The sequence below is a fragment of the Myotis daubentonii genome, chromosome 12, assembly GCF_963259705.1.
Source record: "Myotis daubentonii chromosome 12, mMyoDau2.1, whole genome shotgun sequence".
Taxonomy (NCBI): domain Eukaryota; kingdom Metazoa; phylum Chordata; class Mammalia; order Chiroptera; family Vespertilionidae; genus Myotis; species Myotis daubentonii.
In genome coordinates, this window is record NC_081851.1 from 68,345,109 (window position 1) to 68,366,686 (window position 21,578).

The 21,578-nt window shown below is 43.6% G+C and overlaps 1 protein-coding gene and 1 non-coding gene across 4 annotated transcripts; both read left to right on the top strand.

The window, feature by feature from the left end:
• Positions 1–2,966: 2,966 nt before the first annotated feature.
• Positions 2,967–21,552, top strand: PPM1G (protein phosphatase, Mg2+/Mn2+ dependent 1G). Of its 3 annotated transcripts, XM_059660291.1 has the most exons (10): positions 2,968–3,269; positions 15,898–15,967; positions 16,456–16,541; positions 16,992–17,124; positions 17,806–18,218; positions 18,782–18,919; positions 19,250–19,484; positions 19,841–19,970; positions 20,531–20,633; positions 20,932–21,552. In XM_059660291.1, exons 1-10 carry the CDS (start codon positions 3,150–3,152, stop codon positions 21,136–21,138), a joined length of 1,635 nt encoding a protein of 544 aa, XP_059516274.1. In that variant the 5' UTR covers positions 2,968–3,149; the 3' UTR covers positions 21,139–21,552. The 3 variants fall into 3 exon arrangements, with proteins under 3 accessions (XP_059516275.1, XP_059516276.1, XP_059516274.1); XM_059660292.1 differs by lacking the exon at positions 20,531–20,633 and having other exon boundaries at positions 2,967–3,269; positions 20,932–21,138; XM_059660293.1 differs by lacking the exon at positions 20,932–21,552 and having other exon boundaries at positions 2,967–3,269; positions 20,502–20,636.
• On the top strand, positions 16,666–16,771 carry LOC132213977 (U6 spliceosomal RNA). The gene has a single exon (XR_009448090.1). It is a non-coding gene; the product is annotated as a U6 spliceosomal RNA (small nuclear RNA).
• Positions 21,553–21,578: the final 26 nt, after the last annotated feature.

The following is a 21,578-nucleotide window of genomic DNA, read 5'->3' on the forward strand; positions in this document are numbered from 1 at the left end:
TCTAGATGAGCACCTTATATGTTTGAGTGATCTTCTGTTTAAGTTTACAATTGAAGGGGTGTCACATTATACTCTGAAGTTAGCATGCAACTTTTAAGGCAATGTTCCCTGGCCTGGACTCCCGTGAATCCCTTGGGACCAGCAGAGGTGTCTCAGTGGGTCACAATTTCTCATGTTTGAAAAACACTGGCTTAAACCACCGTCTCCTCTTTTCCTTCTCACATGAAAGGTAACTGGAAAGAGGCTCATGAGCAGCTAATAGAAGAACACAAAAAAGGTTCTTAAAACGCCTAGTGTTTTTCAGTGTATCTTCAATGTTTGACCAACTGAGAGGCAAGAAAACATAAGCAACCTAGTGATTTAAATATGTAACATGTAAAGAATTGCCAAATGCTCAGAATTTAGTTATTGTCTATCTCAACAAACCAATCCCATGCCTTTATATCCCTTGCTGTGGAATAAACTGGGTGTATGTTTTACAGACCCTTTTTTTTTTTCATTCAGGGCAGCCCCTAAAGGACATGTTTGGGAGCTGCTTCTGCTACGAAGTTCCATTAATCAGACTTTGAAACTCATATAGAGCCAGGAAAATCAATCTGTGAATATGATGGTGTTTGGGTTTTTTAAAGAAAATTGTTTTTGCTCCCTACCAAAGCATGAAAACTGTGTGTCCTTGGAAGTGTACTGTAAGGTTTTGGGGGAAATGGGGACGGACTGAGGATAGTCCCCATATTCTTGTCTCTTTCCCCATCTCTTTCCACGAGCCCCTTGAGTATCTTCATTTCCATTCTCTGAGACACCACTGCCTTCCAAGTGCCTCACTTTTTCCTTCAGTCATGTTTTCTTTTCCACCTTTTCCCGTGTCTATTTTTCTTCCATGTTGTTTCAGGCAATCTCCTATTTTTGTGTGAACATCATTTAATAATTTAATGTTATTTCTCTCATTTACTACAGTATATGTTTATGAATACTTAATATATGGCTGTCTTTTGGTTGAGTAATAATACAACAATGCAAACTTCACACTTTATATTCAGCTCCTCTTATCCTTAAAGCAATCTGGAAAAGTAGATATTGTGTCGTATAGATGAGGAACTGAACCTGTGAATCAGTAACTTGTGAAAGACCACATAGGTGGTATATGTCAAAACTCATGCTTTTTTTTTCATTCTTAGAAAAAAAAAAGCTTGTATTCTTTTTACACTGCCTTTGTCAGAGATCTCATGTAAGTCACCACAGGCCTAATAACATCTTCCTCTACCCTCATCGTCTAACGTCAACCCAGTTGTCACCTTAAACCGAACCCACCTTCTCCTCCCCAAACTAGCACCCTTCCACCAACACACCATTTCCGGTTACTGGCTCCAGCAATTTTTGTCACATTCAGGGTCAAAACCTTGCTGTTCATTCATTCAACAAATATTTCAATACTGTTGAGCACAGAAAAGAAACGTGCTCGGGATGCTGAGGTATACAGCGGTAAGTTTGGTGGGGTTTCTGCCTTCACAAAGGCTGCGCAGCGGTTCTCAACCTGGGGGTCGAATGACCCTTTCACAGGGGTCGCCTAAGACCATCAGAAAACACATATGTAATTACATGTTGTCTTTGTGATTCATCACTATGCTTTAATTATGTTCAATTTGTCACAATGAAATTGGGGGCCACCACACCATGAGGAACTGTATTAAAGGGTCGGGCATTAGGAAGGTTGAGAACCACTGGCTGATAGGCTACCAGGAAAGACAAGTGGAGACCCAGACCAGGGCGGGGAGATCGGAGGCTTCCCGGAGGAAGCGATGCTGCAGGTGGAGGAGGAGGTTGGCTCGGTGGGTGAAAGCACGGAAAGAGGAGGAGGAGGGACCCCGAGAGGCACCGCGGGAGCAGCGGGGGAGACGCCGGCACTGGTTCCAGCATGAAGGGCCCGGTGAACCGTGCGCAGGAACCTGCAGGTTTCGGAAGAGGCAGGAGGGAGCCCTTCGTTTTCTATCTCAAAAGAATCAAACTGCTCACAGTTTGGAGAATTCTTCCCCTTCCCTGAACCCAACCTATTGCTAAGTCCTGTCGCTTTCTGATCGTCTGATTCGTTCCGTCGTCTCTAGCCCCACGGCGGAGAGGACAGCCCCTTCGCCAGCCGCTCCCCACTCTGCCCCCGGCTGCCCTGCGCACAGAGCCGAGGCCGGCAGCCTGAGAGATGCCGGGGACAGGGAAGTTCAAGTCCCGCGTCTGGGCTTCCATCGCTGGCCTATCCAGTACCCCTACTTCAAGCCACTTTCCAACGAGGCTGCCGGCTTCCTCAGGAATCGTCCCCAGGACAGTTCACAGTCTGTCCTCGGCCCGCCACCTCCCGCGTCAGCCCCTTCTCCCGGGCACAGCGCGCTCCCGGCGTCCTGCGGGCTCCGCCACGGCGCGCGTCCTCTTCTCTCCTCGGGTTTCTTCTCGCCCAGCACAGCCTGTGCCAGCCATGCCTGCCCTGCACTAACTCGCTGGACGTCGCAGACGAGGTCTTTTATTTTCTCTGGTCAGAAAAGACTCACATTCTACTCACACAAACCTCCAAAAGCCCGGCCAGGTGCTTCCTGTGCTCAGAACTATCAACTTTAACGGAACCGAGTCCGGCGGGGTTTGCGGGGTCTGAGGGCGCAGCGGGGAGAGGGGCTGACACCCCGGAGGGCGGACTGGGAGCACCGGGCCCCGCACAAACGAGCGTCGAAGACACGAGAAAGGGCGGGCGGGAGAGCCGAGAAGCGGGACAGCAGGGACCAGGTACGCCCGACGCCCCGCCCTCCACCCCTCCCGGGGATCGCGGCCGTTGGTGGGCGTGGCCGCGCCACTCTCGCGGGAGCGGCGGTTGGGCGGGCCGTTGTCTCCGTGGGCGGGGCGAGTTGCTAAGGAAATGACTGTCGGCAGCGCCGCGCCGCGCCGCGCCGCGCCGGCCGGGCGGGGTCTGGAGCGGCGCCGTTTCCGCTTCCGCTCCCTCCCTCCGGCAGTCCCGTTACCGCCTCCTGGCCGGCCTCGCGCCTTTCACCGGCACCTTGCGTCGCTGCGCCGCCGGCCGCTTCTGCCACGCGCGCCCCGGGGGCTCCCGGCTCCGACGCGGCACTGGTCGCGCTCCGTTCGCCTGCCCCTGAGGCCGCCGGCCCGCCGCCGCCATGGGCGCCTACCTTTCCCAGCCCAACACGGTGAAGTGCTCCGGGGACGGGGAAGGCGCGCCGCGCCTGCCGCTGCCCTACGGGTTCTCCGCCATGCAGGGCTGGCGAGTCTCCATGGAGGTGAGGCCGGAGGGGCCCAGAGACTGGTCGCTGGAGGGCGGGAACCCGATGGAGAAAAAGGGAGCGGGGGGATGGGGTCGTCCCCGGGGACGGGTCCGAATCGAGAGCCCGAGTCCCCAGCGGCAGTTCTGGGGGGGCGGCATCGGGAGCGGGAGGGAACTGCCGAGGCTCGGTGGCCGTGCGCCGGTGGCCAGCCCGGCGGCGAGGACTTCGCCATGTGGAGAGGCACCTTCCGACGCCGACCGCCCTCTCCCCGCGCCTTCGCGCCTTCCCCCCGTGCCAGCGCCGCTCTCCCGGCTTACAGACGGCGGGAGGAGAAGGGTGGGAGTAAAGGGGAAACGAGGCACCACTCATTTACTCTTGCGAGGAAGAGGCAAATAGAGGGGGATGGCTGTCCTTAATGTTTTATATTTCTGTGTTAAATATGTGCGAGGCCTCTTTGGGCGGAGAGTTTGACAGGGAAAGGAAGCCCGGGCAGATACTCTGTTTCAGGTTCTTAACACCTAATGGCCTGGCCCTGGGCACCGCATGTTAATTTCAGAGGCTCGACCTGACCTCCAAGAATTGCCTGTATTCTCTTCAAGGCTTTTTACGGCCTTTGGAAAACTCGAATGATGTCAATCAGTATTATTCCTTTTTAAAAATTATGCTTGTTTGGTTTTTTTCCCCTCCCCCATTTGGGCTTTTTCGAAACTTAATAACTGTCCTTTGCCTGTGCGTGTAGTTTATAGTCTCCTTGGTTTTCAATAATTTCATTAATTTTTATTTTTATTTTGTCTTAACCTACAGAGAACTGACTTTCTTTTCTAGAAAACTTCACTCTGGGTAAAAGGGGAAAAGTCTGGATACAGAAGAGTCCTATAGGGTAAAATGGATTTGAAGCTACAAAGGAGAGCAGAGAACACTAGGAAAGAAAGGGAGAAAGGCCTGTGTCAGAGCTGTCTCTGTGAGGAGTATTGTGAGGTCTAGGCAAGGCAGAAGCTAGGGAAATGCCCTAATTATGTCTGGGTTTGAGGGTTTATCCCCTTGCTGGGTGGGCTTCTGGTAGCAGCCAGCTACCGTTCCCTGGGGAAGTTCTTCAAATCCCTCGCTCCTCCCTGCGGTTGGCTCTGGAATGACAGTATAAACGCAAAGGTTTGTTCTCAGACTCAGATACACCTGCAGTTGACTTGGAACAGTTCTGTCATTAGGTGGGGACCCTATAGTTCATCTCATCTCGTGGGGCTCCCACCTTTTAAAGCTCAGAAGTCGAGGCCCAGAAAGTTCCGAACACTTGTGCCTTGGTGGAAAGAATCTGTAGGATGAAATTGTTCGAGATACTGGATGTTTGTCATCTGAAGTGTAATGTTCATATTTCACTGTGCTGCACAGGGTTGAGCTTACAGAGTGCTTGGTAAATGTCATTGCCTGTCTGTTAGAAATACCTGGATATAGTTTCCAGAGGGAAACATTTATACAATGGGGTTTGGGTTAGTTGGTAGTTTGGAGGTTCCATTTCTATGACATTTTCTGTTAATATTTTAAGATTTGAGGTGACTATCTCATCTCACAGGTTTCTCATTCCATACTTTCCAGTTCACTCTCTGCTATGGTTTTTCCATTTCTTAGTACTATTCTCATTTTCTTTATGAATTGGGTATTCAGTTGTCCGAGTCATTTGCTCAGTGATTCTGTGCTGTTTGCTTCCTCTCTGCAGGACATTTCCCTTTAATTTTGGTTTCTCTGTTAACTAGAAAATGACTTTTTTTTTTTCACCTGGGGCTGTTTGGTTTGTAGGAGATTTCATTAGATTATTACTTAGATCTTAATCTCCCTTTTGAGAGATAACTAGTTAGGTTTTTTTTTTTTTTTAAATCCTCCCAGTTACACAGTTTCTGAATTTACCTTTTTTGAATAGTTAAATATAGCTAATCAGCCTGGCCGGAGTGGCTCAGTGGTTGAGCGTACACCTATGAACCAGGAGGTCACAGTTCGATTCCTGATCAGGGCACATGCTGGGTTTCGGGCTTGATCCCGGGTATGGGGCATGCAGGAGGCAGCCAATCAATGATTCTCTCTCTCCCTTTCTCTGAAATCAATAAAAATATATTTTAAAAAATAATAAATATAGCTAACCAAATCATCTTCAGGTCCTGTTTGGGATCCTTTTCTGCTTCTATGATACTTTCCCTTTGGCTTGGTGTTTCCTTTCTCCCCAAAGTATAACATAGTTTCTTTGGTATGGCAAGAAAATAACTGCATCTAATGCTTCTTTTTTTTTTTTTTTTTTTTTTTTTTAAATATATTTTATTGATTTTTTACAGAGAGGAAGGGAGAGAGATAAAGAGTTAGAAACATCGATGAGAGAGAAACATTGATCAGCTGCCTCCTGCACATCTCCTACTGGGGATGTGCCCGCAACCCAGGTACATGCCCTTGACCGGAATCGAACCTGGGACCTTTCAGTCCGCAGGCCGACGCTCTATCCACTGAGCCAAACCGGTTTCGGCCATCTAATGCTTCTTGAGTGAATCTTTTCATCAAGTGTACTCCTGTTCCTCTTAACCTTTGGGGCTTAATTCCACCAATTACATCTATTGACCTTATTTGCTTTGTTCTAATGATTCCGTTGAGGTAAGTTTATCATGCCAGTATGCTTTACAAAGGTTGCTAAAATCCTAACTCATAGATTTAACCTTAAGAGAATACTATTTTACCCCCTCTCTTAAGGGTAGGATGGCAACTATCAATAGCTGGCATTTTACACTTTCTGCCTCTCTCCAGCTCCTCTTTTCTTTCTTTTTTTTTTTTTTAGAGAGAGGGAAAGACAGAGAGAAACATTGATGTGAGAGAAACACATCAATTGGTTGCCTCCTGACCAGGGCCCAGGCAGGGGGAAGCCAAGGTACATGCCCTTCACCAGAATCAAACCCGGGACGCTTTGGTCCACAGGCATCAGTCTCTGAATCTTTTTTTTTTTTTTTTAAATATATTTCTTTATTGGTTTCAGAGAGGAAGGGAGGAGAGAGAGATAGAAACATCAATGATGAGAGAGAATCATTGATCGGCTGCCTCCTACACGCCCCCCACTGGGGACCGAGCCCCAAACCCAGGCATGTGCCCTTGGCCAGTATCGAACCTGGGACCCTTCAGTCCGCAGGCTGACGCTCTATCCACTGAGCCAAGCTGGCCAGGGCTCCAGCTCCTCTTTCTATGGCACCAGGGTGCTTTGAGGAGGGGTAATCAAAATACCACAGTTGAAGTTCTCTTCCTTTCTTCCTTCTCCATGGTTTGGAGGGAGCCTTAAGCTGGTTGAGGTATGTATTTTGGGGGGTTAAGAGGTAGGTAGTGAGCCCTAGCTGGTTTGGCTCAGCAGATAGAGCGTCAACCTGTGGACTGAAGAGTCATGGTTCGATTTCCGGTCAGGGGCACATGCCTGGGTTGTGGGCTTGATCCCTTGTGGGGGCTGTGCAGGAGGCAGCCGATCAGTGATTCTCTTTCATCGATGTTTCTCTCTTTCTCTCCATCTCCCTTCCTCTCTGAAATCAATAAAGATATATTTAAAAAAAAAAAAAAAAAGAGAGAGAGAGAGGTAGGTAGTGAAATGGTGCCTGAGAAGTATATGTGGAAAGTTCTGAGGTTTTGGTGGCTAATGAGAAGTCCAATCTGAAATGAAGTCTTCTTTAAAAAATATTTTTTATTGATTTCAGAGAGGAAGGGAGAGGGAGAGAGAGATAGAAACATCAATGATGAAAGAGAATCACTGATTGGCTGCCTCCTGCACCCCCCCCCCCCCCCCCCCACTGGGGACCGACCTGCAATCCAGGCATGTGCCCTTGATTGGAATAGAAACTGGGATCCTTCAGTCCTCAGGCCCATGCTCTATCCACTGAGCAAAACCCTATAGGGCTGAAATGAAGTCTTAAAAGGGACTTGTGGTTTTTGGTTGTGAGTTTTCTGGAAGTGATAAAATGCTTTCATTGGGGAGGTAAGATTAAAAAAAAGTTTCTCTAAATTATATTTGCCTTTTTTTAAGGGAGTATAATTTTGAATACACTAGTTGTTCACTGCTAGGTTATTAATGGTCATAGAGGGTTGTCTAGAATTGAATGTAGATAGTGTTGAGTAGAAAATTCTTAAGATATCTGAATGACAGTTTCAATTATTATATTAATGGACAAAAATATAAACTAAACTACCTTAAGCATGCTGTGGGGTTCCACTTGAGAGAGGGCATCTGAGGCTGAAGGGCTTTTATGTCTGATCCTCAGATTAGTGTCTCATCTCCAGCTTAAAACCCTTTTTTACTTACTGAACCAGGTCAGAATTCCATTGTCTGTGATGCAGTTTAGCAATTCTTATAAAAGGGCATTGTTTTCATTTGATGAGCATGCAGTACTACTTCTTCACAATTCAAAGATAGTATGAAATGATATCAAAGGTATGCCCATTAATATGGAGAAATTGTTTTCTATTATACTATTTCTTTATAAGTTCTCAAGTACAATCAGACTGGCTTAGGTACAATCAAAACTTATTCCTCAAGATTTCAAGAATATTTTACATCAATTATTTCTATTGCCCAATCTCCTAGCAGTTGTTACTATTGCTTCTCGGTCCCTGATCCCCTGTTGGGTTATCATTTTGAAATTATCCTTGAGAGGTAAGGACTTCATTGTTAGTGTAGAAATTTAACAGATTTGATCAATAGCTCTTCTCATTTTAAGCTGTTATTAAAATTATGCTTTCTGGGAAGCACAAATCTTTAGAATTGAATTTAACTAAATTCAAAGGTGGAGAATAACAACGTTCAAATAACAGTATTTGAAAATGTACCTACAGGTCACTTTTAAAGTAACTTTGAACCTGGCTGGTGTGGCTCAGTAGTTGAGCATAGATCCATAAACTAGGAGGTCACTCACTGTTTGATTACTGGTCAGGGCACATGCTGGGATTGCAGACTCTTTCCTCAGTAGGGAGAGTGTAGGAGGCAGCCGATCAATGATTCTCATTGATGTTTCTCTCTCTCTCCCTCTCTCTTCCTCTCTCTGAAATAAATACAAACATATTTTAAAAAGTCTTTAACTTTGAGATATAACTTACATACCATATATATCATTTAAAGTGTACATTTCAGTGATTAATTTATTCAGAGTTCTATAGCAATCACTACTGTCAACTTTTCTTTTGTTGTTAATCCTCATCCGAGGATATTTTTCATTTTCTTTTTTTAAAATATATTTTATTGATTTTACAGAGAGGAAGGGAGAAGGATAGAGAGTTAGAAACATCAATGAGAGAGAAACATCCATCAGCTGCCTCCCACATGCCCCCCACTGGGGACGAGCCTGCAACTAAGGTACATGCCCTTGACCAGAGCCTGCAACTAAGGTACATGCACTTCAGTCTGTGGGCTGACACTCTGTCCACTGAGCCACACCGGTTAGGGCCAGAGGACATTTTTCCATTGATTTTTAGAGAGAGTGGAAGGGAAGGGGGGGGAGAGAGAGAAAGATCGATGTGAGAGAGACACATCTGGTTGTCTCCCATACACATCAGACCAGGGCCAGGGATCGAGTCTGCAACTGAGGTACATGTATTGAACCCAGGATCCCTTAATCCGAGGGCTGAATCTCTATCCACTGAGCCAAACCAGCTAGGGCACCACTATCAATTTTTGAATATTTTCATAACCTCCAAAAGAAACTTTATAACATACCAAGTCACTCCCTTTTCTCCCTCCTCTAATCGCTGGCAACCACTAATTTACATTATGTCTATGGATTTGCCTATTCTGAGTATTTCATATAAATGGAATTATAAGTATGTCACCTTTTATCTGGCTTCTTCTACTAAACATCTTATTAAAGGTTATCTATGTTGTATCATTAATCTGTCAGTATTTCATACCTTTTTATGGCTGAATACAATATTCCATTTTATGATCATTTTCTTTATCCATCAGTTCATGGATGTTTAGATTTCTACGTTTTGGCTTTTATGTATAATGATGCTATGAACATTAATGTACAAGTTTTTGTGTCGAAAGTAAGTTTTTATTTCTCTTGAGTGGAATTGCTGGGTCATGTAATAACTCCATGTGTAACATTTTGAGGAACTGCCTATTTTAAGGTTGCAACATTTTATATTTCTACCAGCAGTGTATGAGGGTGTCAGTTTTTCTACATCCTCCCTTCACTTATTATCTGTCTTTTTTATTATAGTGTATGTGAAATGGCATCTCGTTGTTGTTTTGATTGTATTTCCCTGATGGCTAAGGCTGTTTAATTATCTCTTCTTGTGCTCATTGGCCATTTTATATATCTTTGGAGAAATGTCTGTTCAGATCCTTTGTCCTTTTTTTTTTTATTTTTTTTTTTATTGCTTAAAGTATTACAAAGGGTATTACATATGTATCCATTTTATCCCCCCGCCTTTGTCCTTTTTTAATTGGGTTGTCTTTTTTCTCTTTTTACTGAGATTAAGAGTTCTTTTTATATTCTGGATACAAGTTCCTCATCAAGTAGGATTTGCAAGTATTTTCTCCCTTCTTTCTTGTTGGTGTCCTTTGAAGCACAAAAGTTAAGTCCAGTTTATCGAGAGTTTTATAGTTTTAGCTCTTACATTTACATCCGAGATTCATTTTGAGTTATTTTTTGTGTATAGTGTAAGGAAGGGATTGCCCTTCATACTTCGGCATGTAGCTATCAAGTTGTCTCAGCACCATTTGTTAAAAAGCCTATTCTTTCTCCTCATTGAATTATCTTGGCATTATTGTTAGAGATCAGTTGACCATAAATATGAGGGTTTATTTATGGACTGTTAATGCCATTCAATTGATCTACATACCTATTGTTACGCCAGTACCACATTGTCTGGTTGCTATAGCTTTGTGGTAAGTTTTCAAGTCAGGAAGTGTATCTCCCAACTTTGTTCTTTTACTCTTTTCTTCTTTTCTGGGTCCCTTGCATTTCCATATGAACTTTAGGATCATCTTCTTAATTTCTGCACAACAGGCATCTGGGATTTTAGTAGTTCAACTGAGGAGCATTACTACTTTAACATTATTAAGTCTGTAGTTTTGTTGTTATCTGCAGGTTTTGGTATCAGGATAATACTGGTCTCATAGAATTAGTTGAGAAATGTTACCTTCTCTTCTATATTTTGTTTTTGTTTCTTTTTTTAAATACATTTTTATTGATTTTAGAGAGGGAGAGGGGGAGAGAGAGAGAGAAACATCAATGATGAGAGAGAATCATTGATTGGCTGCCTCCTGCATGCCCTGCACTAGGGATAGAGCCGGCAACCCAGGTATGTGCCCTGACTGGAATCGAACTGAGACCTCCTGGTTCATAGGTCAATGCTCAACCACTGAACCACACCAGCTGGACTAATTCTATAGGTATTTGATAGAATTTACCAGTGAAGTCATTTGAGATTGGGCTTTTCTTTGTGGGAAGTTTTTTCCCCTTTTGTCTTGGTTGTTGTTTGCTTTTTAAAAATATTTATATTTGTTATTTTTATTGTGGTAAAATACACATAACATAAAATTGACCATCTTACTCATTTTTAAATCTACAATTCCGTAGTGTTAAGTACTTTTACATTGTTGTGCAACCAATCTCCCAAACTCTTTTCATTTTGCAAATTTGAAACTCTGTACCCATTAAACAACTCCTCATCCTCCTCTCTCTCAAGTCCCTCGCAACCACCATTCTACTTTCTTTCTATGAAATTTGACTATTCTAAGTGGACGTTAAGAGAATTACATGTTGGTTTTACTATCTGACTTTTTAAATTATATGCATATATTACCACTGTGCTATAGATTTTATGTTCTGCATCCCCTAAAATTCATGTGCTGAAATGTAATCTTCCTATAAAATCTCCTCATATAGCCATAGCTGGTTTTGCTCAGTGGTTAGAGCACCAGCCTTGGACTGAAGGGTCACGGCTTCAATTCAGGTCAAGAGCACATGCCCTGGTTGTGGGCTCGATCCCCACTAGGGGGCGTGCAGGAGGCAGCCAGTCAATGATTCCCTCTCATCATTTATATTTCTGTCTCTCTCTCCCTGTCCCTTCCTCTCTGAAATCAATAAAAATATATTTTGGAAAAAAAAATCCTTATATAAAGACAGATTTGTCTTTTTGTATCTGGCTTATTTCACTTAGCATAATGTCTTCAAGGTTCATTTATCTGTTGATGGACACTTGGGTTGTTTCTACCTTTTTTGGCTATTGTGAATAAAGCTGCTGTAAATGTGGGTGTACAGATTATCTTTCCTAGACCCTAGTGGAAAGTCCAAGATTAAGGTGTCTGAAGGGCCCACTTCCTGGTTCATAGACAGCTGTCTTCTAGCTGTGTCCTCCATAAGGCAAGGGAGTTTTCTGGCATTTTTTTTATAATCTCATTCGTGAGGACTCTTCCCTCATGACCTCTCAAAGGGCCCACCTCCAGATACATCACATTTGGGATTGATTACATTTCAATATATGCATTTTAGGGGGGCACAAAACAGTAAGTCTATAGCACAGTGATAATACATGCATACTAGTATAATTTAAAAGTAATGTCAAGATGAATTTGAGAATTAGTTCTCTCATCTTCTCTAACTAGGCCTTTTACATTTTATTGATTGATTTTTAAAATATATATATTTTATTGGTTTTTTACAGAGAGGAAGGGAGAGGGATAGAGAATTAGAAACAGCGATGAGAGAGAAACATCGATCAATTGATCAGCTGCCTCCTGCACACTCCCCACTGGGGATGTGCCCGCAACCAAGGTACATGCCCTTGACTGGAATCAAACCTGGGACCCCTGCCGAAACCGGTTTGGCTCAGTGGATAGAGCATCGGCCTGCGGACTGAAAGGTCCCAGGTTCGATTCCGGTCAAGGGCATATACCTTGGTTGCGGGCACATCCCCAGTAGGAGGTGTGCAGGAGGCAGCTGATCGATGTTTCTCTCCCATCGATGTTTCTAACTCTATCCCTCTCCCTTCCTCTCTGTAAAAAATCAATAAAAATATATATATTAAAAAAAAAACACACAAAAAACCTGGGACCCCTGAGTCCGCAGGCTGACGCTCTATCCACTGAGCCAAACCGGTTAGGGCTTGATTGATTTTTTTAGAGAGATAGAAAGGAGAGAGAGAGAGAGAGAGAGAGAGAGAGAGAGAGAGAGAGAGAGATTAATTTGTCCCACTTATTTATACATTCATTGGTTGCTTCTTGTATGTGCCCTGGCCAGGGATTGAACCCGTAGCCTTGGTGTATCAGAACAACACTCTAACCAACTGAGCTACCCAGCCAGGTCTAGCTAGGCCTTTTTGTTCAATACTTAGAAGAAAAGAAAATGTGTAATTCCTTTCCAAACCATCTTCACATTTTAAAAATTGATTTGTAAAGGTTAAGATAAATTTATGTATTGTGGATCCAAATGGTTGATACAGTGAGTGTTTGTGGATGTATTTATAACCGTAGGAGATTGACATGGGGGGAGGGGGGATAATGAAGGCTTTATTGTACAGATCCACTGATTGTCTAGGTCAGAAGGGGTTGTGTGATACATGATTTAGTAAGACAAGGCCTAAGAGCCTTGACTCAGATGACCTGTGTATTCTGAGTCATCTCTTCCAGACCATCTCAGTGGTTATTGTGTTATGATATGATACATCTCTGGGTTTGAGGTAGGAAATGAAGGAGGAGGTATCCTTTTTTTTTTTTTTTTTTTAGGAGGAGGTATCCTTAATTTATTTGTCCTGACGCATCTAGGAGCCCACCATTAGGAGCAAACGTGGAAGTCCTGCTGTGTTGCAGAACATACTGTTAGGCCCCTGAGCTATAAAGAAATTTAAGACAGCCTTTGCTTTCATGTTGGTTTATAGTCTAGTTAAGACCTAGGACTCCTTTTTCCCCCATGGAATATTGGATAACAATACAAGATAGCATATGCTGAGTGCCAAAACTATTGATAGAGGCAATAATATTGAGTTCAGAGGGGGAAGTGATCATAGAACATTAGTGTGATTGAGAAAGATCTCTGGGAGGTGAGACTAATTGGACCTTAAGGAAAGAGTGTAACAGACAAATGAGATGGAGGAAAGTGGAAGAAGAAAAAGTATTAGAAGGAGGGGTAGGAGGAAAGGCTCTGAGACAAGCATGCTTACTATGCTGGGCTGGGGTGGTCAGTGTCAAGAGTGTCTTTTGGGGATTAGTTATGAGAGGTAAGAGATTAGGTTATCGAGATGGGTAGGAATGGTGTTGAATGCTTTAAATTTCCAGTAAGTTGTAGGGAATCAATCTTATATTCAGTAGAATCTACTGAAGTTTGTAGCAATAAAATGTTATATTAGAAAGATTAATTTGGCAGCTGGATGTATGTAGGTTGGATTATAGGGGGCAGAGAGTAGAGATAGAGGAGTTAAACTATTAAGAGTAAAGTAATTTAGCTATCATCAACAAGTGTGGGGGAGGATGTGGATAAAAAGGAACCCTTGTGTACAGCTGGTGGGAATGCAGACTGGTGCAGCCACTGTGGAAGACAGTATGGAGTTTCCTCAAAAAGTTAAAAATGGAACTCCCATTTGACCCAGTAATCCCACTTCTAGGACTATATCCCAAGAAACCAGAAACACCAATCAGAAAGGATATATGCACCCCCATGTTCATAGCAGCACAATTTACAATAGCTAAGATTTGGAAACAACCTAATTGCCCATCAGCAGATGAGTGGATTAAAAATCCGGTACATCTATACAATGGAATACTACACCACTATAAAAAAGAAGGAACTCTTACCATTTGCAACAGCATGGATGGAATTGGAGAGCATTATGCTAAGCGAAATAAGCCAGTTGGAGAAAGATAAATATCACATGATCTCACTCATATGTGGGCTTTAATGATCAGCATAATTTGATGAACAAGAATAGACCCAGAGACAAATGGCAGGGGAGGGGGGATTAGAGCGCAACCAAAGGACTTGCATGCATGCATATTAGCATAACCAATGGACACAGACACTGGGGCAGTGGGAGCTTGCCTGGGGTGGGAATGGCTTGTGGGGGGGGCGGGGCGCAGTGTCAGTGGGGAAAAAGGAGACATGTAAAACTTTAGACAATAAATTTAAAAAAAAACTAAAGTAATTTAGGAACAGAGTTACCAAGGAAAACTCAGCAGGACTCAGTGATGGAAAGTGGAAGACAACCAGGAAATCAAGGAGGACTTTGATTAGGTGTTGCCTGGGAGAGTTCAGATTTCATTACGTGTAGGGGAAACTCTAGATTTTTTAGAGACTTGAGATATGTTGAGTTCCGGTTTACATATGTTAAGTTTGTGGTGAAGGGACATCTAATATTAACAGGCATTAGGAAGTATAGAACTAAAGTTCTTCATAGAACCCAAGAGCACTTTCAAGAAAGCTGGTGTGGTTTGTACTCCTTATAAACAAAGGCTGGAGCGAATGAAAACTGCAAAACAGCTCTTTGGGTTGCTGTTAAGGTTATTGTCTGCTCTGAAGTAAAATGTTGGAGGAGAAGAGTTTGAAGATTAGGAGTTGATCTAGAAAGAGGAGAAATACTGTTTTTGAGGCAAAGCAAAGGGGAGAGATTCGATATAGCTGGAGAAGTTTTGAGGTAGAATAGGGAAGATGTGGTTAATATAATTAAGAGTCAATGGAGAATACAGAAAAAAAAAGATAAATGGAAGTAGTGACCACAATCAACATAATTTCATGACATCTTATGACTACAATACTTAGTGCCTCTGATTCAAGGGTAAAGAAAGCAGTTGGTTAGGTTATACAAGGTTGGATGAGGTTTTCTAGCTTGCTAAGAGACAGTGTTGAAGTACTTAGCTTTGGCTCAAAAAGGGACAGAGAGAAATAAAGGCAAGGGTAAAGGTAGGGAGGCTGTGATCAAAGGTGTCAAGGTGGAAATTTAAGTGCTTAGAGAAGGTGGAACAGTTCCAAGTGATAATATAGATTCAAGCTTCCCGGGAAGTAGAGGAGAAGGTAATGTGGAGTAGTTCTAGGAACTGAGACCTCAAGGTATAAGATGAATCTTTATGGTGTGCATTCCTTTTTGAGAATAAGGATAGAGAAGAAAGATGTGAGCCAGGTGCTAAATAATTCCAATTTATAGTTCTGTGATGATATGGGCAAGATAGATATTCTTATTTCATTTTATAAATGATGAAATTAAGGTAAGAGATAGCTGGCCAGAGAACATGTAGTATATATGGTAGCATGACTACTTGAAGTTCACTGGTTCATGGAATGGATCTGGAAGTGACTTAAAAGATCCTTTATTCTGGTTCTTCCCATAGTTGCCACAAATCCAAAAAGGTCAGGTCTAGAGTTCCAACAGCCAAGCATTCTGCCATCTGGATGACTGATACCTCCTAGGCTTGTGGCTGCTAGACTGCAGAGGTAGTGACCTGATTCATCTCTCTTCTTCCTTTCTCTATCTCCTGTATTTCTTTTCTTAGTTTATCATTCCATCTTCCTTTCTTATTTCTAGGCCCTGTAGGTCAGCTAGGGAAGAGTTAAAAAATTAGTAAGATTAAGGTGTGAACATGATCCTTATGACTTGAGGAAGAATATCCTTTGGCCTTGAGAAATGCTAATTATTCTCTTCTTTTTCCTAGGATGCTCACAATTGTATTCCTGAGCTGGACAGTGAGACAGCTATGTTTTCTGTCTATGATGGACATGGAGGTAACTTTAACAGATCATATTGATAACATCCTAATACTCTAATTCCAGAGTTTATAGGGCAAGAACAGGTCCTTTGTTCTTTTACTTTCAAAGTTCTGGTCCTTCGATATCATTTCCTGCCTCATGCTGTTTTTCTCTATTCTGCCATTCTTCCGTCCTAATAGGATATTGTATTGGTTCATAATCTCTTCCAGGCCTTGTTTTAATCCAGAAAAGAATCTTCCTACATTAGCTTTTTCCTCCTTTCACTGAAAACTAAGTATGCAAGTGAAAAAACAAGGGATATATTAATATAGCCCCAAGAGATGTGATTGGGAAGTCCATTTTCTGAGTCAAAACTTCCCAAAGGTTGTCTTTAAAATAGGTTTGAGTTGTGCTAAGATATTTATCTCCTCAACGCTTGGAGTTTATTCCAGTATGACATACAGATATTATATTACTTTCTATGTGTGGGAATAGTGCTCTGGGTGACCTTACCTTTCTTCTAGGGGAGGAAGTTGCCTTGTATTGTGCCAAATATCTTCCTGAGATCATCAAAGATCAGAAGGCTTACAAAGAAGGCAAGCTACAGAAGGTCTGTCTTCCCACAATGTTTATTCTTTCCTTCTGTAGGCTTTCCCCTGTTTTCTGGTCCTTAGCTTTTCCTTTCTCATTGCCACCTAACTTAAAGAATTTGTTGCCTAAAATGAGCTTATTCCGTGCTCGCTTTGGCAGTACATATACTAAAGTTGGAATGATACAGAGAAGACTAGGATGGCCTCTGCAAAGGATGACACATAAATTCGTGAAGTGTTCCATATTTAAAAATAAAATAAGCTTATTCCCACTTAAGTCTTTTTAGAGCTGCCTTATCATCCCCAGGTCTCTGAACTGTTTTTCATGTATATACGAGTGTCTCCTAGTGTGGTGGATCACATTCTTATTTGCACCCCATCCTTGTGACTAGGATTCTATCTAGGCAATTTATTTTATACCTGCTGTACTTTTCCCTATACTTGCCTCATACTGTTTTGCTTATATTCAGGCTTTGGAAGATGCTTTCTTGGCTATTGATGCCAAACTGACCACTGAGGAAGTCATTAAGGAGCTGGCACAGATTGCAGGGCGACCCACTGAAGATGAAGATGAAAAAGAAAAAGTAGCTGATGAAGATGATGGTAAGTGTGGCATCTCATGTTTGAGAGGAAATCAGCATTTTAAAATACTATTATTTAGTATATGTTATTTCTGTATCAATTCTAAGAGAGAATGACTTCCTACGCACTTAGAGTCCTCAAATTAAAGAACCCTATGTTCTCCTGCATTGCATGTGATTATGAAAAGGAGAAATAGAATTAACCTTTGTTGAGTGCCTAGTGTCTTTAGTTGTAAGCATTTTTATGTGCATTATTTTTTGTCATTGTGATGGGGTCTTTCTGGTTCCTATTAATATTTATGTGACTGTTTTTCAAGATCGGAGCTGTCATTAGCCCCAGCAGCCAGTCATTAAACCTTGGTCATAGGCCTAGACTGGCACTGTGGGCTTCCTGGGTCCTCAGTCAGAATAGGGTTTCCAACTTACCAATAAAAAATGAGATGATAAGGAAAATATACCTAGTGATCCTTTGACTAAGAAGGGGGTGAAAGACAAAGACCAAAGGAAGGCTATGGAGGCAGATGTTATTTGAGAAGGAAAGCAAAAGGGTGTTTTTCTGAGACTTGGTAAGTGAGAGGACCCTTAGGAGTAGGGAGTGGTGGGGAAGTTGGAACTCAGGCTGCAAGGGCAGTGGATGTAGTAAGAGTGACCAATCCCATGAGGAATCTGGCATGGGGGCGCTGATTTAGCCTCTTACCTGCAGTGGACAATGAGGAGGCTGCACTGCTGCATGAAGAGGCTACCATGACTATTGAAGAGCTGCTGACACGCTACGGGCAGAACTGTCACAAGGGTGCTCCCCACAGCAAATCTGGAGCTGGGACAGGCGAGGAACCAGGGTCCCAGGGCCTCAATGGGGAGGCAGGATCTGAGGACCCATCTAGGGAATCTTCTTCAGAGGAAAATGGTCCCACAGCCAAGGTCCACACAGGCCTTTCCTCCAACTCGGAACGTACAGAGGCAGGCCAAGGTGGTGAGCCTGGCATTCCCACTGGTGAGGCTGGGCCTTCCTGCTCTTCAGCCTCCGACAAGCTGCCTCGAGTTGCTAAGTCCAAGTTCTTTGAGGACAGTGAGGATGAGTCAGATGAGGCGGAGGAGGAAGAGGAAGACAGCGAGGTAAGGGCCTGTAGGGGCTGATAGATGCTGAAATTGCAGAGGGGCCTGTTTGGTTGCCATTCATAGCTTTTTGACTCTTCTATTTTGACATCATCCCCAAAGGCCCACTATATGCTAAGCTTTCCTTGGGTTCATTATCTCCACCAACACATGTACCATTAGCCAGCCCTCTTACCTCTTTCTTTGTTGATACACTAACAAATAGATTTAGTTGTGGCCTTGAAAGAGTCTGTCTCCTAGAGAGAGAATAGGAAGATGGTGGTTATTACTTTGGATATTTGGGTATTTCCTTTTCTGGGCACCTTACTTTCTGGTCATGTTGCCTAGAAGGTGCTGTAGGCTGATTGCCTTGGCCTTCCCCTGGTGAGCCCAGTTCAGGATATCAGTTATTCCAATGCTAGCCCTCTCCCTTCCCCCATATTTCTCACCGTGATCATATAGTTGCATCTTTTAGTGTTTTGAGGCCCTGTGTTCAGCAGGGCCTCTTTGTTTTGAATAAGAGTTGGGGGAGTGGGGCAGGAGGTTATTCCAGTCTCAGTTGCCTGGGATCATCCCTCTGGCAGGATTGCAGTGAGGAAGAGGATGGCTACAGCAGTGAAGAGGCAGAAAATGAAGAAGATGAGGATGACACCGAGGAGGCTGAAGAGGATGAGGAAGAAGAGGAGGAGATGATGGTCCCTGGGATGGAAGGCAAAGAGGAGGTCTGTGGGAATGGGGAGCAGTGGGTTTAGAAGAATCAGGCAGTAGTGAATCCCCTGATTTGATTTTGGGAGAGGGGATCCCCTTGCTCTTTTAGTATTGAAGTCATGGTCATGGGGGGATTTTTTTCTGCAAAGGGAATGAGGTCTTTTGGGTAGAATTGTCTCAGAAAACAGAGGGAGCATGCCATAGTCCCTGGGAATATAAAATTTGTGATCCTCCTTTTTGTTAAAGCTGTCTTGGTGGTCCTAGTGAGATGAGAAAGCATAGGTGAATGGTCAGGGGAACTCGTGTCCAGAAGCTTCCATGATGCTTTCTTTCTCCTTCTTAAGCCTGGCTCTGACAGTGGTACAACAGCTGTAGTGGCTCTGATACGAGGGAAGCAGTTGATTGTAGCCAATGCAGGAGACTCTCGCTGTGTGGTGTCTGAGGCTGGCAAAGCTTTAGACATGTCCTATGACCACAAGCCGGAGGATGAAGTGGAGCTAGCACGCATCAAGAATGCTGGTGGCAAGGTTACCATGGATGGTCGAGTCAACGGGGGCCTCAACCTCTCCAGGGCCATTGGTAAGAACTAGGGGACTATGTATGGAAAAGACTTTTGGGGTCTTTTTCTCTGTTTCAGACTATGTAGTAGCAAGTTTTAATTTCATAGCCCTTGTACCTTTCCAAATATTTTTGTATCTACCACCAGTAACCTTAAATGTCTCTATGAGATAGGTAATATGGGTATCATTTCTGGATGACGAAAAAAAACAGGTTAGTGAATTACTTATGATTCATCCTAAAGTCAAGGTTGAAACTAGAACTCAGTTCGCCTGTCCATTAGATATGGAAAGGAAGGAAATGAATGGCAAGGCTTCAAACACAAGTCTGTGAGAAGTACCCAAACTATTTGTTAACCAACTATTCCTTTACTTCAGGAGATCACTTCTATAAGAGAAACAAGAACTTGCCACCTGAGGAACAGATGATATCAGCCCTTCCTGACATCAAGATGCTGACTCTCACAGATGACCATGAATTCATGGTCATTGCCTGTGATGGCATCTGGTGAGCACTGGCAGAATGCCTTAACGTTCCTTTTTCTGCAGCATTACTTCTCATGTAGTGCTCTGAGCTCCTTTGGCTTTATTTTTATTATTTTTTAAAATATATATTTCTGTTGATTTTATTTATTATATTTTTACTGATTTCAGAGAGAAAGGGAGAGTGAGTGAGAGATAGAAACATCAATGATGAGAGAGAATCATTGATTGACTGCCTCCTGAATGCCCCCCCTACTGGGGATTGAGACCACAACCTGGGCATGTGCCCTTGACTGGATTCGAATCTGGGACCCTTCAGTTTGATGCTCTATCCACAGAGCAGACCGGCTCGAGCCTGCTTTGGTTTTATATCATCCATTGAATGGCTGCATTCAGTACCTTTTCTCAAGCTGCTCTAGGATTAGAGTTTAGGTAGACAGCTTGGTATCAAGACGCCTAAGCCTAAGGCAGAGCTGAGGACAATCTCTGTGTTTACATTGACCCAAAGTGTCACCTATATCCATACTCCTCCATTCTGCTTTCCGTGGGACTAAAGAAGATTCTGACTATTGTTTCTGATCCCAGGAATGTGATGAGCAGCCAGGAAGTTATAGACTTTATTCAGTCAAAGATTAGCCAGCGTGATGAAAATGGGGAGCTTCGGTTATTGTCATCCATCGTGGAAGAGGTGAGTCCCAGTTTGGAAGAGTGTCTGGGCTGCAGAGCCAAGGTTTTCTCCAAGACCAGAACATAGGAGTATCATTCATTAGTGACAGATGCCAAACCCTGAGTAGAAAGTTGCACCTTCCCTCATTTCCCTGACTCACCTTATGCCTCATGGACTAGCAAATGGGCTGTTTCGTAATAACCTGTGACCCATTTCTCTCCTTCTGCCACCTTGTCTGGCACGACCACCCCTCTAATGTGACTTTAGGTTCCCGGAAAAGTATTCAAACCTTAAAACTGCTACCCCTTCCATTTTGTAGCTGCTGGATCAGTGCCTGGCACCAGACACTTCTGGGGACGGTACAGGGTGTGACAACATGACCTGCATCATCATTTGCTTCAAGCCCCGAAACACAGCAGAGCTTCAGCCAGAGAGTGGCAAGCGGAAACTGGAGGAGGTGCTTTCTACTGAGGAGGCAGAAGAAAATGGCAACAGTGACAAGAAGAAGAAGGCCAAGCGGGACTAGCGGACTTGGTTGTCCAGACTCCTGCCCCCGAGACTGTTTTCTGAGCCCTCCGGACCTGAGACTGAGTTTTGTCTTTTTCCTTTAGCCTTAGCAGTGGTTGTGAGGTGTGCAGGGGGAACTGGGTGGCTTTACTCAGCCCATTCCAAAGAGGGCTCACCCTCCACACAGCAGCTCGGGAGCCGCTGCTGCACTCCCCAGCCTCCTCTTTGCTCCTTGGGGCTCATCACTGGTTCTGTGCCTGTGCTCTGTTGTGTTGGAGGGAAGGACTGGAGGTTCTGGTTTTTACTCTGTGAACTTTATTTAAGGACATTCTTTTTTATTGGCGGCTCCATGGCCCCGGCCGCTTGCACCCGCTCTCTGTTGTACACTTTCAATCAAACACTTTTTCAGACTAAAGGCCAAAACCTAATCAAACCCAGTGTCCTTTTTTCTTTGCTGCC

Bases quoted from the DNA above. Each gene is read 5' to 3' on its own strand.
- PPM1G (XM_059660291.1), top strand. From the start codon at position 3,150: ATGGGCGCCTACCTTTCCCAGCCCAACACGGTGAAGTGCTCCGGGGAC. The intron at 3,270-15,897 runs GTGAGGCCGGAG...TCTTTTTCCTAG, and splicing joins GCTGGCGAGTCTCCATGGAG to GATGCTCACAATTGTATTCC. The intron at 19,485-19,840 runs GTAAGAACTAGG...CCTTTACTTCAG, and splicing joins CAACCTCTCCAGGGCCATTG to GAGATCACTTCTATAAGAGA.